General features: G+C 46.2%; 1 protein-coding gene across 1 annotated transcript in view; it reads right to left on the bottom strand.

Annotated features, from left to right (window-relative positions):
* ATP9A (ATPase phospholipid transporting 9A (putative)) overlaps positions 1 to 14878 on the bottom strand; it is an 89656-nt gene that overhangs the window by 47494 nt on the left and 27284 nt on the right. Inside the window, exons 8-13 of the mRNA XM_075571553.1 lie at positions 10148 to 10228; positions 9330 to 9405; positions 4083 to 4159; positions 2936 to 3096; positions 1256 to 1398; positions 41 to 153 (exon numbers count right to left, since the gene is read on the bottom strand). Coding sequence (XP_075427668.1) covers positions 41 to 153; positions 1256 to 1398; positions 2936 to 3096; positions 4083 to 4159; positions 9330 to 9405; positions 10148 to 10228 — 651 coding nt within the window. The remainder of the gene's footprint in view (positions 1 to 40; positions 154 to 1255; positions 1399 to 2935; positions 3097 to 4082; positions 4160 to 9329; positions 9406 to 10147; positions 10229 to 14878) is intronic.

Below are 14878 nucleotides of genomic sequence, written 5' to 3' on the forward strand. Positions count from 1 at the left end.
ACTTTGATGGGAGGTGGGAGGACACAGGAAATCACTGTACCTGTGTATATATGCTGAATATGTGGCTCTGTACTTCGTCCATGGAGTCCAGTCCATACGCCACGGTGCCAAGGTGAAGACGCTTGAAGACCATCTCGTTTTGAGTGAGGGTCCCTGTGAGTTAGAACAAATAAACCATCTATTCTACTTCTTCATATCACACCATGAAAAGGCAGCACCGACCTCTGGGAAAACATCAATATCTTCAATCGCTTTGTTTCGTATGCTGCGATGCCCCCTCCCCGTGTCGGGCAAGATTTTAGTCTCGGTTCTGTGAATGAAGCTACAGGTCTCCAGCACAGGGACGCAGCTTCCCTGCCTGATTGAATATGGGGATTGAAACTGGAATGACTTCAGGGGGCTATGTTTACTTGCCCTGCTCCTATAGTGCAGGGGTGGCCAAATCCAGTCCTCAAGGGCCACCAACGGGTCAGTTTTTAAGGATATCCCAACGACAGCATAGGTGGCTCAATCATTGGCTCAGTTAATGACTGAGCCACTGATTGAGCCGCCTGTGCTGAAGCAGGGATATCTGTACAATGTGACCTGTTGGTAGCCCTTGAGGACTGGATTTGGCCACCCCTGCTGTAGGGTGTTGTATTAGAATTCACAAGTAATATATATTATCTGTATGACAACACTGAGCACATGGTTAGTGCTATAACAAATAAAGTAGTGAGATATGCTTGGGTGCAATGTTTATGCGATGTATATGCTAATATTTGGTCAGTTCTGCGTACTTCATTATCACTCAATTGTTCTTTTGCAAATAACGTGGAGATATTTAAATGACGTCTACAATAATCGTGTAAAAAAAGCCCAACCCAAGGCATCTCTGTGGCTAGCACAGTTATTGTCCGATATCCATATCTTCTCCCCATGCTTTAGGCTCCGTCCATAGTGCAGGCTACCGCGTGAGCTACGTATCTCGCGACGAAACAAACACGAAGACGCCAATGTAGCAGTGCACAGTGCGCGTGCGCTGCAGGGAGAGTGGCGGTTCGCGATACAAACAAGTTTGTTTTGCAAGCGCGATGCTGGGGGGGGGAGGAGGAGGGCGGAAGCTGGCGCGTCCTAGTATGGACTAAGCCTTAGAAGAGTTTGTTGACGCAACCATTGAACGTTGCATGCCCCACAAGCATTTGCTATGCGCTTAAAGTATCTTGTAAGGTGTTACCTGGAGAGTGATACACATGTAAACGTCACCGCTCCCCACCTGTTTTGTCTGTGAGTAAATAGGAGATCCTTCCCAACTGCTCAGGAATAGTGCTCGATCGGACCACCGTGCCGGGAATCTTGGGGTCTCTCCGGATCATCCAGCTGTAGACTATCTTTCCCATATCCAGATTTACACGCAAGCTACAGAACAGAGAGCACGCCATGTTAAAAGCATCAACGTCCTCCCATTACACCTCAGGGGGGCAGCCCCAGAGCATCATTTAAATCGATATTATTTCACTGTATGCAGACCAATACAAATAATACTTTAGCCACCGGTCCCCTGACGCCTGGACCGCCAATCTATTCTGTGCCTAAGCACAGAGCGACATTGTCCGGGAGACATGCCAGACATTGCCGAATTGGTGATATCTTCCATTGACTTTAATAGCAGATAAGAGAGATTCATCTGCGATTGCCTGGATTGTAGTTTGATGACTCCCGGCCAAAGTGACACGATGAAGGTCACAAGGAGATGACACTGTGATTAGAACAGTCTTTAAGTACTTCAAAGACGTTGAATCTGTCTCGTTCCTGCAAACATCACAGCGTTGCTCGAGCCCCCCTGCCGGTCTCAGCAGATAATAACACTGCTCACCCCAATAATATCTTTCCTATTCATTGACTCGCCAGTAATGTCATTGGCAGGAGCCGGATTACTGTCCCAAAAATAGCAGGCGAATGAAGACAAACATCTGCAGGCTGGGATGGTCATGCGCTAGGATGCCCCCGCCTTCGGCTCTTTCAGACGCCAGCCCCTTTGGCAGCAAAAGAGTTAAAATAAATATACTACATCCATCAACTGGACAGCCCCCTTGAGAGCCATTTGGGTAAATAGGCAACAACAAGAAACAGAACCCCAAGGAGAGCACTCAGTCACTTTGAGTCACAGGTAAGGTGAAATGGAAGTGTATGCTTGGTGAAGATTGTATACATTAAAACACTTTATTAGGAGTGATTACTCAAATAAAATAGAACGCTGTAGAGTCAGCTAATGGTGACTCAGAGATGAGCCAATATGACAGCGAATTAAAACTGGTCGGATGCAACAGTGAAGGTAGCCTAAATACTACCCCTGCTCAGTAAGTGGTAGGGATATAGATGAAGGCTAAGAAACAGCAGTTATGCTTTAAGTCTACATCAAACCTGTGGTCAGTGTAGGGTGGCCCCTAGATATAGAACAGGGTACCACTAATATAAATGGCAGATATCTGGGAGGAGATCACCCCATTTATATTAGTGGTACCCTGTTCTATATCTTACCTGTGACTCAAAGTGACTGAGTGCTCTCCTTGGGGTTCTGTTTCTTGTTGTTGCTTCACAGAAACAGGCAGATTAATACGAACTTTATCTCATGATTCATTTGGATGCCATCATTTAGTGGTTTGTAATGCTTTATTCCACGTCTTTATACTTGTTCTTCAAGCAGAAAAGCTCCCAGAGGAAGTCTTCCTACTACTTGCCCATTCTAGCTTTCATTTAAACAGATGAACACGATATGGGGGGGGGGGGGGGGAGGGAGAGGGGGAATTGTGTGTAAAGATCACACCACACAAGTACACATACCAGTAGTGGGCAACTCCAGTCCAAGGTCCTTTGGGCCTGGAGTTGCCCACCACTGACATATGCCAATGAGAACCGATCAATAAAGCCATGACAATGCACGCTGTTATCTTACCTGATGGGGATAATGTTGGAAAATAGAAGCAGGAACCTGATGATCTGTAGGTACCAACGGCCCGTAAAATGTTGGAGAGCCACCATGACCAGGGATACGACTACCAAGGCGCTGAACAGAATCTTGGTGAGGCAATTCACCTCCATATCAAAGAGCCCAATCTAAAACACAGTGAGAAGTAAACTCAACCAGGCTCAGAGGAACAAAGGTTTTGAGGAATTAAAAAATAATCCCTATTCCAGTTTGTGTGCACCAGTAAAACCCCGGCCTACACTGGCATGGGTGGGCTTGGCATTTCCATCAAGTATATTAAATGTGTGGTAGGTTGAGATACCATTCAATGGAAGCAGGGTTTCTTCTCCATGTGCCCACACTACTGTTGGTTCATGGAAAGCAGTCCGAGCATGAAATGTATCTACACTTCTCCAGAACCAGTTCAACTAGTAGAACATACAGTAGCACTGAATCAAATATATGAAAACAGGTTGCGTTGGACAGGCACAGGTTCCGAGAGCGAGCTGAAAAACATGGAGGTCTACTGCTCAAGCAGCTTCATACATACATGTCCTAGTGTTAGTCTCCCGTTACCTAAACCCAACATTACAATGACGCATCTGTAATCAAAAATGGAAAAGGGTTATGACAGCCCAATGGTTCTGCCGTCTTCCATAATAATGTGATGTATTTACATCACGTCTTCCGCCATAGAGAGCAGCGTCATGTCAAATTGAGGAGCATGTGTTGTGTTTGCGGATTGCGGAGGAGAAAGTTCCCTTTGAATCATTATTTTGCGCTAGGAGAAGACCAGCCATGTGTCTCCAGATCCAGCATCACAAATAGTGATATCTTCACTTAAGGACTCCTAGTAAGGGAGTGCAGTCCTCAAGAGGTCAGGTTTTGAGGATATCCCGGCTTCAGCACAGGTGGCTCAATCACCTCTTCACCGCAATCACATTCTTCAACTGAGCCACTGGTGCTGAAGCAGGGATATCCTCAAAGCCTGACCTGTTGGGTGGTCTTGGGGACTAGAGTTGAGAATCACACTGCATAGGCGTTTAATTTCTTTTGGATAGCAATGATCAGACCAAGAAGGGATACACCTGCCAGGTTTGAGCACTGTGTATTGGGGTCCGCCCCAGTTCTTTACCTTGCTCCTCGGATTCGAGGTGTTCATCACGCTGCGCTGCTCTCGGCCTGTATAAAGAACGACTCCGACAACAGTGCCTGAAAGATACAAAATAGCAAAGTCACACGAGAGGAAGAATACACTTCCCTGAGTCTGGAGTATCAATACCAAGTCGGGAGTATCAATACCAAGTCGGGAGTATCAATACCAAATCGGGAGTACCAAGTCTCTTGTTCCTGCTGGTTTCCTAGAATTGCTTTTGTAGGAATAATAATTTGTGTTTAATAAAACACATAAGTGATGGACTAAAACAATAAGGGGATATATATTGTATACTCCACTTAAAAAATGATATATACAGTGGTCAACAAATCACCACAAAATCTACTCGCCATCACGATGTTAAATCCACTCGCCCGGGGCGAGCAAATGTATACGTTTGTCGAAATATATATATATATATATATATATATATATATATATATATATATATATATATATATATATGAGAGAGAAAAGTAATCCACTCCAGCAGGAGCAGACACAAGACAGCACTCAAAGGTAAGTAAGAAAACTTGTATTCAAAAATAAACATAGCACAAACATGACCAACGTTTCGGTCCTCGTGGGACCTTCCTCAGGGTGGTGCTGTCTTGTGTCTGCTCCTGCTGGAGTGGATTACTTTTCTCTTACTATATAGGACATGCACAGAAAACTGTTTATGGTATTGGGAGTGCATATATGACACATATGCATGTAAGACAAAGGCTAAATTTGCTTAATTCTGCAAAAATATTACTACATGAAGTGCCTATATACATGAAAAACTGGACAATTTACAGCCCGGCGGAATTGTATACTTTTGTGTGATTTTATTCAATGACAAAAGGTTGGAACAAACTTTTCTGACCTTTGCGAAGAAGTAGAAAAATTTGTCAAAAAGTTTGCGGGCCAAACTTATCAGCCCATCACGAGGGCCGTGATCATGGGGGGGAGGGAGGAACCCGGAAACTGAGGGGGGCCGAACCCAGAAGTAGGTTGCAACTGGGATTGACCGAGTGCCAGGGCACCTTCCTGTACGAAATGCAAGCAGGCGCGTCTTCTCCTCGCTGTCAACAGCACCCCTCCTCCCCCGCACGCTGCAGAAGCCTAAAAGTCCCGTCCACCATACAAGCTGGCAGCAAAGTCCACAAACCAGCCTTTCCCGTCATTACTAAGCTTACAATGCAGCAAAGGATTCTGGGTAGACATGCAAATGAGCCGTCACTGTTCAAATATTTCTACACCCCTGTCGCCTGAGTCAGGGCGATGCAGTTAAACATCTTTCCAGCAACAGCCTGGCGCACGAAGAAACCCTGATGCCTTTTTCTGCTTAGGCTCCGCGTGTGTTACTATTCCGCAGAACGACAGAACGATGATTGCATTGCCGAGCGCATGATTGCATTGCCGAGCGCATGATTGCATTGCCGAGCGCATGATTGCATTGCCGAGCGCATGATTGCATTGCCGAGCGCATGATTGCATTGCCGAGCGCATGATTGCATTGCCGAGCGCATGATTGCATTGCCGAGCGCATGGTAACAGCTATTGATTTTGCTCGGCAAAATCGAATGCACTTCTTTTTAAATCACCTCTCACTTCCTAGTACACACAACAATATGAATGCACACTGACATTTAAAAAAAAAGACTTAGCAATAACAAGCCTTATTAAAAAGAGATTGAGGCACAGGGCGGGCCCCCCAAATATATATATATATATATATATATATATATATATATATATATATATATACTAGCTGAGAGACCCGGCGTTGCCCGGGATATAATTTTGGGGGGGCGTACGACAGGGTTAGGCTTCCCCCCCCCCCCTTGACAGCTAGGTGGGTGACTGAGTTGACTGAGTGTGTGGGTGACTGGGTGGGTGTGTGACACTTGACTGAGTGGGTGGGTGACTGAGTGGGTGGGTGACTTTGGGTCGGTTTGACTTTGGGTCGGTGGGTGGGTGACTTTGGGTCGGTGGGTGGGTGACTTTGGGTCGGTTTGACTTTGGGTCGGTGGGTGTGTGACTTTGGGTCGGTGGGTGTGTGACTTTGGGTCGGTGGGTGGGTGACTTTGGGTCGGTTTGACTTTGGGTCAGTGGGTGGGTGACTTTGGGTCAGTGGGTGACTTTGGGTCGGTGGTTGGGTGGGTGAGTTGGGTCGGTGGGTGGGTGAGTGGGAGACTGACTGGGTGGGTGAGTGGGAGACTGACTGGGTGGGTGAGTGGGAGACTGACTGGGTGGGTGAATGGGTGACTGGGTGGGTGGGTGACTGACTGGGTGGGTGAGTGACTGACTGGGTGGGTGAGTGGGTGACTGGGTGGGTGAGTGGGTGACTGACTGGGTGGGTGAGTGGGTGACTGACTGGGTGGGTGAGTGGGTGACTGACTGGGTGGGTGAGTGGGTGACTGACTGGGTGGGTGAGTGGGTGACTGACTGGGTGGGTGAGTGGGTGACTGGGTGGGTGAGTGGGTGACTGACTGACTGAATGGGTGGGTGACTGGGTGACTGACTGAATGGGTGACTGACTGAATGGGTGACTGGGTGACTGAATGGGTGGGTAACTGAGTGGGTGACTGAGTGGGTGGGTGACTGAGTGGGTGGGTGACTGGGTGAAAGTGGGTGACTGGGTGAAAGTGACTGGGTGGGTGACTGGGTGGGTGTGTGGGTGGGTGACTGAGTGGGTGACTGAGTGAGTGGGTGACTGAGTGGGTGGGTGACTGAGTGGGTGGGTGGGTGACTGGGTGAAAGTGGGTGACTGGGTGAAAGTGACTGGGTGGGTGACTGGGTGGGTGTGTGGGTGACTGAGTGGGTGACTGGGTGGGTGTGTGGGTGGGTGACTGAGTGGGTGACTGAGTGAGTGGGTGGGTGACTGAGTGAGTGGGTGGGTGACTGAGTGGGTGGGTGACTGAGTGAGTGGGTGGGTGACTAAGTGATTTTTTGGGTGACTAAGTGAGTGGGTGGGTGGGTTACTGAGTGGGTGGGTGACTGAGTGGGTGGGTGACTGAGTGGGTGGGTGACTGAGTGAGTGACTGAGTGGGTGACTGAGTGAGTGACTGAGTGGGTGACTGAGTGGGTGAAAGTGACTGGGTGGGTGTGTGGGTGACTGGGTGACAGTGCGTGGGTGGGAGACGGTGTGTGACTTACCTTGACCCCGTGGCATCTGGCTGGGGCAGGAGGTGAGTTCGGGAAGCTGGGGGGGGGCAAGAGTGGCAGGTGTCCCGCGCCGCGCTTCCCCTCTCCGGTAGCGTCACACGTGATGGGGAGTCCCGCGCCGCGCTTCCCCTCTCCGGTAGCGGCGCACGTGAGGGGGAGTCCCGCGCCGCGCTTCCCCTCTCCGGTAGCGGCGCACGTGAGGGGGAGTCCCGCGCCGCGCTTCCCCTCTCCGGTAGCGGCGCACGTGATGGGGAGTCCCGCGCCGCTTCCCCTCTCCAGTAGCGGCGCACGTGATGGGGAGTCCCGCGACGCTTCCCCTCTCCGGTATCGGCGCACGTGATGGGGAGTCCCGCGCCGCTTCCCCTCTCCGGTAGCGGCGCACGTGAGGGGGAGAGCAGGAGGGCCGCGCCGTGAGGGGGGAAGAGCCTGGAGTTTGCTGCTGAGCAGCAGGGCCGCGCTTCCTCCGCGGCGCACGGTGAGGGTGATGGTGCGGCTGGGGATGTTGCGGAGCGTGGGGATTTGGGTGAGGTGGGGAGGGGGGAGAGAGTGAGGGGCACCGGGAGAGTGAGGGGCACCGGGAGAGGAGGGGCACCGGGAGAGGAGGGGGGGGGGTGGAAGGTGAGCTGCGGTCCAACTGACGGGGGAGAGTGTGTGTCCCTGTGTGTGTGTGTCCCTGTGTGTGTGTGTCCCTGTGTGTCCTTTGGCCCGTCACTCCGCCTCAGGCCAATGAGAGGTGTGCGGGGGCGGACCAAGGGACCAATGAGATTTCCCCTAGGGACATGCAGGCAGGCAGGCAAACATACAGTGCTTTCACTAATATAGTATAAGATATATATATATATATATATATATATATATATATATATATATATATATATACATACACACACACACACAGATACACACATCTTATCAGTTTGACTGGCTTCCTTAAAAAGATTTAATCACCTTTTAAGTACAATTTTTTTTAAATACTCATTTATTTTCTGGGGGAATTATTTTTCCTTTTGCCGTCTGCTGAATTTGTGCTTCTCCAATACTTATGTTTATCTGTGATTATTATGTAATGATGACATCGTAATGACTCCACAAACATAGTCTGAAAAAAATGTCCCCCTGGCTTCAAACGATTCTGTCATCAAAAAGAGATGAAATAAAAAAGGTGGTATTTACCAGAAATGTCAAGTTAAATAGTCAATAAAGAATATCACTTGTGAGCACATTCACATGTCTTAGACAGGTCTGCACTCCTGCCTTTCACCATCATCACCTAGCATACAGTGCTCCCACTGCAGCAAGGGATTCTGGGAAATGACATGCCAATGAGCACACAATGTGTCACCTTTTGCCAGAAATCCATATAAGCAAATGCTTTGCTGTTCACACAGCTTTTAAAGCACAGCATGGGATTAGATGCAAAGCCAGTCAAACCACTCACAGACTATCTATCTATCTATCTATCTATCTATCTATCTATCTATCTATCTATCTATATCTACCTCTCTCTCTCTATATATATATATATGTATATATACACACACACATATACTTGTCTGCGTCTTTTTCTAAGGTGTCAATCATCTCCATTTAACCAATAAATCCACCACTGCATTTCGGGTCTCGCCGACACTGACAGGGTTAAAAATAAATGACCTCCCCCCCCCCTCCATCCACATGGGCCACCTTCAAAAAGTATCAACTATACACGTAGCAATAACCCATCATTGTCACTACTGTATTCAGGTCTGGACGATAACTGACGGGATATTGAGGCAGCCGGCCCCCAGGAGTTACTGAAGCCATATGGAATGCCCGCTGACCCTTGGTTTGGAAACGCCCTGGGGGTAATTGGACGCCAGTTCGATTCCCCTGTGGTGTCAAGACAATTTGAAAAATGTAATTTTGCCACTAATTTTCTCAATGACAGACTCAATTATTTTCAATTGCAGACAAATAAATGGGGAGCGGGGGGGGGGGGGAAGGATTAAATTGTTAACATGCACTTCAGAGAGGCAGAGTGAAAAATAACCCCCCCCTCTCCCCCCCACCCCCAAAAGAAAAATAACCTCTTACCTGAAGCGATAACAGTACTGGCCCATAAAGTGTTCTCGATGCTTAAACTTTCATTTATTGGGGGGTCACTGTCCTCCTGGAAGGAGAGGAGATTGCAGAGTTGAGAATGATTTACTCATTTGGTGGCATTTTGAGGTTTGGCGAAACGTTTTGTAGGGCAGAGGTGCTTAAACCCAGTCTTCAAGACCTCCCCCCCCCCCACCAGGACAGAGTATCAGGATATCCCTGCTTCAGCACAGATGGCTCAATCAGTCCCTGCTTCAGCACAGGTGGCTCAATCAGTCCCTGCTTCAGCACAGGTGGCTCAACCATTGTGCTGAAGCTGGGATACCTTTAAAACCTGACCTGTTGGTGACCCTTGAGGACTGAAGTAGAGCAGCAATGTTGTAGGGCAGGGGTGCGCAAACTCATCTCCCTGCGCTCCCCTGTCTGCTCTCACCCCCTGCTCGTGCCCACCCCCCTCCCCCCGGTGTCAAATGACGACATGGGGTTCATGTGATGTCACGTTGCCATGGCGACGCTGGAAAGTTAATGTAAGTAAAGTTACAGAGGTCTCTCGTGATCCCCGGCATTTCATTTAAATGCCTTCGGGGAAAGCGCGGGGCCCCTGTAACCGGCGCGCCCCCCCAGAAAATCTCGCGCCCCCCCCCAGTTTGCGCACCCCTGTTGTAGGCAATCGAATTTTGAACAAAAAATGATTAAAATGCAGATGCGTTTTGGACAGTTTCGCGCCCATCTCCGATGACGCGATTGAAATATTAAACAGGACGTAGAGAAATTTATGGCAAAACCCTTCGTCGGTTGAAAAAGCGACTCACCCGTGTGAAGGTGCCGGCAAAATTATGAATGTCAATGTTCGGTTCTTCTGCGTACACGTACGATCGGATTTGGAGAAGGTCCTGGGGGAGAAAACACAAGTTATTTTAGGGTCTTAAATCACGTGCACGAGGGAAGCAGCGCGCATTACTCGCCATTAGCAATGTACCCCCTTTAAACGTTGAACCATTTAAGAATGGTTTCAATGACATACACTTAGAAAGGACAGGGATTAGGGAGTGATCAACTAAATCATACAAATTGTAATCTGGAAAATAATAACTTCCAATCGATAATTGTAGAGTAGGTGCAACTGTGATTTGAAATGAATCAAGGGAAATGAGGGGTACAAAATGTTTGTATCCCAAAAGAAAATTCACTTATATGCACACTACTAGGTGTAAAATGTAACTTTTAATGCTAAATACTTAAAACATATATTACCGAAAAGAATGGTATAATGAACATTAAAAGGGAATTTAATGCTTTCAACACACATGCACCGAGTGACAGCTCTCATTGATATACAGATTCCAATCAGTAATTGATACTGGAATCCAAGAGAGTTAGCAGGGTGCAACCAGCCCAGGTGAGCCCAAGGGCTCAGCGCTTACACACTGTAACGCAAATACATGTGTTGCCACTAACACCAGCAGGGATAAGTCACTATATACCTAAACATCCAGTTGGCAACACTATATCAGTGAAACCATTCCCTAGCTGCTACACTGTTTTTATATATTGGCTGCGCTAGTGAGCTGCTGGAACAAACACTGTTAAAACAGCCCCATAACGGGGACTGATGACATAATCACGCGGGGCTGTATCTCGGTGCATGTGTGTTGAAAGCATTTAATTCCTTTTTAATGTTCATTATACCATTCTTTTCGGTAATATATGTTTTAAGTATTTAGCATTAAAAGTTACATTTTATACCTAGTAGTGTGCATATAAGTGAATTTTCTTTTGGGATACAAACATTTTGTACCCCTCATTTCCCTTAGAGACATACACTTGTCTGATGTTTTTAGGAAATGGGGAATTAGTTCATCTGTCAGGGCAAAAAGCGATGCAACTGAGGTTACCCCTGCCTGCATTGTGTGAGATCCGAAGCCTGCCTCAATATAACGCCTTAAATGTGACTGTGTGGGCCTGAGGTTCAAAAGCTCCTGGGGAGACTTCGATCAATCGTTCCTTTTTTAGGTTCCCTGCACTTTGTCGGGGACCAGAAGGGTGAAGGGGGGGTTGGATTCTTAAAAAGGAAAAAAATGTGGCAAGTTCCCAATAAATATTAAATGATAGTAAAAGTGTCTGCATGTTGGATTAACAGATATGAGTGCAGCAAATAAAAATACCACTGGCGGGTGCATTTGCAGGTCTCAGCAACCCTGTCTTTCCCCATTATCGCTAAGCAAACAGTGCTTCCAGTGCAGCCAGGGATTCTGGGTAATGACAAGCAATTGAGCACCGCGTCACTCATCCATTTGATATACGAATGTAATTGGCATAAAAGAGTGACAATGACATGTGAGGTGCAGCAGCCCTATCACATATATACTGTATATATTAAAACATCTGCATTGTTAAAGTGACAAAAAGGTCCTATTCTGTATATCCTTTGTATTTTTACAAGGAGGTGCTCATTCAATATTTGAACAGACCCAAATAAATGCGACCCTTTTACACTACTTATTTAGTATTCCCAAGATAAACATTCACTAACCACCACGATGCCCACGGAGTTATTTATTCTGGGAGCCAACTTGTTATTCGCCTTCACCATAACCGAGGATTTAAAAAATAAGGTGAAACATCTGGACAGCCTCAGGAAATTAGCTGATTACTGGCAGATGAGGGTATTTGAACCAATAATGCTTCATTTAAACTACACTCTGGGTATGTGTAATACGCAAGTAATGGGTCAGTGCGTGACAAAAAAAATCAAGGAACTTATGAGTGATACGAGGGGTAACTGTCCCATTGAGAGCACAATGTCAGGCAGTTGCTGTCAGGACAATGGATGCATTTGAAGAAGTAGGAATTCTAAAAGCATTCATGCAGGCAGCACCTCCTTTATTAATTCACTTTTTTTTTAAATGATGGGAAATTAATTTGTCATACTTGGGAGCAAAAGCGGCGCAAAATTAATATTTAATGTCATCATTTATACTTTCTTTGCCTTTTAAACATTCAACGTCTACATTTAGATGAAATATCCCAAACTTGTCCTTCTCCCTGAAAGCAATTTTAGCTGTTACTGTGCTATATTTGTGGTGTTTTGCAGTTAAGAATCAGTGTCCGAAATTGCCGCGTCGGTGGATGTAGAATTACCCACTTAGTGGCAAGTATTTGTTAACATTGGACTATATATATATACAAAGCCTGCTAATTATGCACACGCTTAAAGAAGCAATCAGGCAATTCATGAAATATCCTACATCTGTTTAAAAAAAATAAACAGTTCTGTAGTATAATTAGATAGCACTTACTACCTTTTTTTTTATTATTATTCAACTCTTAATGCCAATGTTAATGTGCTTTAATATACTCAGCATCCTTTGATTTCTACAGCAGGCTGTAGCCCACCTCCCCAGCAGTGCAAGATCTTTGCAACACTTTCCTGTTTGTGATCATTTGTTGCCAATATTCCCAGCAGTTTTAGCTGCAACCTGTAACAATAGATAATGTTACCGTAGTAATTACTCTGACAAACCCCACCGACATTGCAAATGCATTCAATGATTACTTTGTGGGGTATGCCACTAACTTATTAGCGAAATGCAACCCAAACCACAAACCTGAATCTCATCCTGGGAGTACCCATATAGCCCCACTCCCTCCCAACACTGCCCACAATTTTCAATTTGGCCCAGTATCCGAAGAGGAGATTACACAAGCGCTCCTCAAATTAAAACTAAGCAGCCAATGTGGACCTGACTTATTACAATCTAGGTTCATAAGACTTGGTGCCCCAGCAATTGCCAAACCAATTGCTTCCATAGTCAACTCTATCCTGTCTGCAGGCCATATCCCTAAGACCTGAAAAACTGCTAGAGTTGTCCCAATCTTCAAAAGTGGGGACAAAAACACTGTCTCAAACTACAGGCCAATCTCCCTTCTCCCAATACTATCCAAAGTCATGGAAAAATGTGTCCACTCCCAATTAAGCGATTACTATACCAAGACAAATTTCCAATCTGGTTTTCGCCCTAAACACTCAACCGTAACTACCCTGCTAAAAGTTTGCAATGAAATCCAGTGTGGAATGGAACGGGGTCAACTCACTGGTGCAATATTCCTAGATTTTGCAAAGGCTTTTGATACTGTTGATCAAACTATCGTGCTTAACAAACTCCAGAGCTCTGGAATAGGGAAGCATGCTTTAAACTGGTTTCAGTCCTACCTATCTGGTAGATCCCAACATGTGTCCATCTCAGGCTCTAACTCAAACTCCATGGATATCACCTGTGTTGTCCCGGAAGGCTCTGTTCTGGGGCCCCTACTCTTCTCAGTGTTCATCAATGATCTTCCCACAGCTTGTAAGGAAGCCTCAATACACATGTATGCAGATGACACAATCTTATATGCACACAGCCATAGCCTCTCCGACCTTGAACACGTACTTCAATCTGACTTTTTGAGACTCGAAAACTGGATTTCCCAAAACAAACTGTTTTTAAACAAACAGTGACAAGACTGTAACAATGGTATTTGGGACCAAGACTAAATTTTTAAAGCTTCCAGTGACTGAGCTCCAGATTAGAACCAACGCTAACACCACCCTAACCCCTGTTACTAGTTTTAAATACCTGGGCATATGGTTTGACTCCCACTTAACATTCGGAATGCATATTGATGCCCTGACATCCAAAACCTATGCCAAACTAGGTGTACTTTACAGGAGCAAATCCTCCCTAAGCCTGCTGGTCAGAAAGCGTATCGCACAGCAGATGCTAATGCCAATTATCGACTATGGAGACATAGTATATGGCTCGGCACCCCAAACCCACCTTGGCAAACTTGACACCCTCTACAATTCAATTTGTCGTTTCGTTCTCCAATGCAACTACAACACACACCACTGCGAAATGCTCAAAGAACTAGATTGGTCATCACTCGAGTCTAGGCGCATAGTTCACCTTTCCTGTCTTGCCTTCAAATACTTTCTGGGCAAGCTACCCGCCTATCTGAACAAGCTCCTCACCCCTACCACACGCAGCACTTATCATCTAAGATCAGACTCCAAAAGACTTTTCATGGTCCCACAGCTCAACAAGGTATCCGGCCGTTCCTCCTTCTCTTACCGTACACCCCAAAACTGGAACAACCTACCGGAGACTCACATCCACCACCTGTATAAGTTCTTTCAAAACTAAGGCTATCTCACATTTTAATCTGGTCTGTAACTGTTACATACGCTCATAATATACATCTTCTCTAACTGTGCATGCAATGTATTGTATATAATGTATACCCTGTTCATTTATGTAACTGTATTTGTAACCATGTATTAGTTGTCATATTAACTATGTCCAGGACATACTTGAAAACGAGAGGTAACTCTCAACGTATTACTTCCTGGTAACACATTTTATAAATAAATAAATAATAATATAAGAAAACATTGTAACTGCTGAGTTACACTGACTGAAGGACTGATAGAAACGGAAAGGCAGCCATTTGGTGAACCCGGGGAAGCCGCATCTTTACCGATTGATCACGGGAGAACCAAA

The sequence above is a fragment of the Ascaphus truei genome, chromosome 15 (genome assembly GCF_040206685.1).
Source record: "Ascaphus truei isolate aAscTru1 chromosome 15, aAscTru1.hap1, whole genome shotgun sequence".
In the NCBI taxonomy this organism is placed as follows: Eukaryota; Metazoa; Chordata; class Amphibia; order Anura; family Ascaphidae; genus Ascaphus; species Ascaphus truei.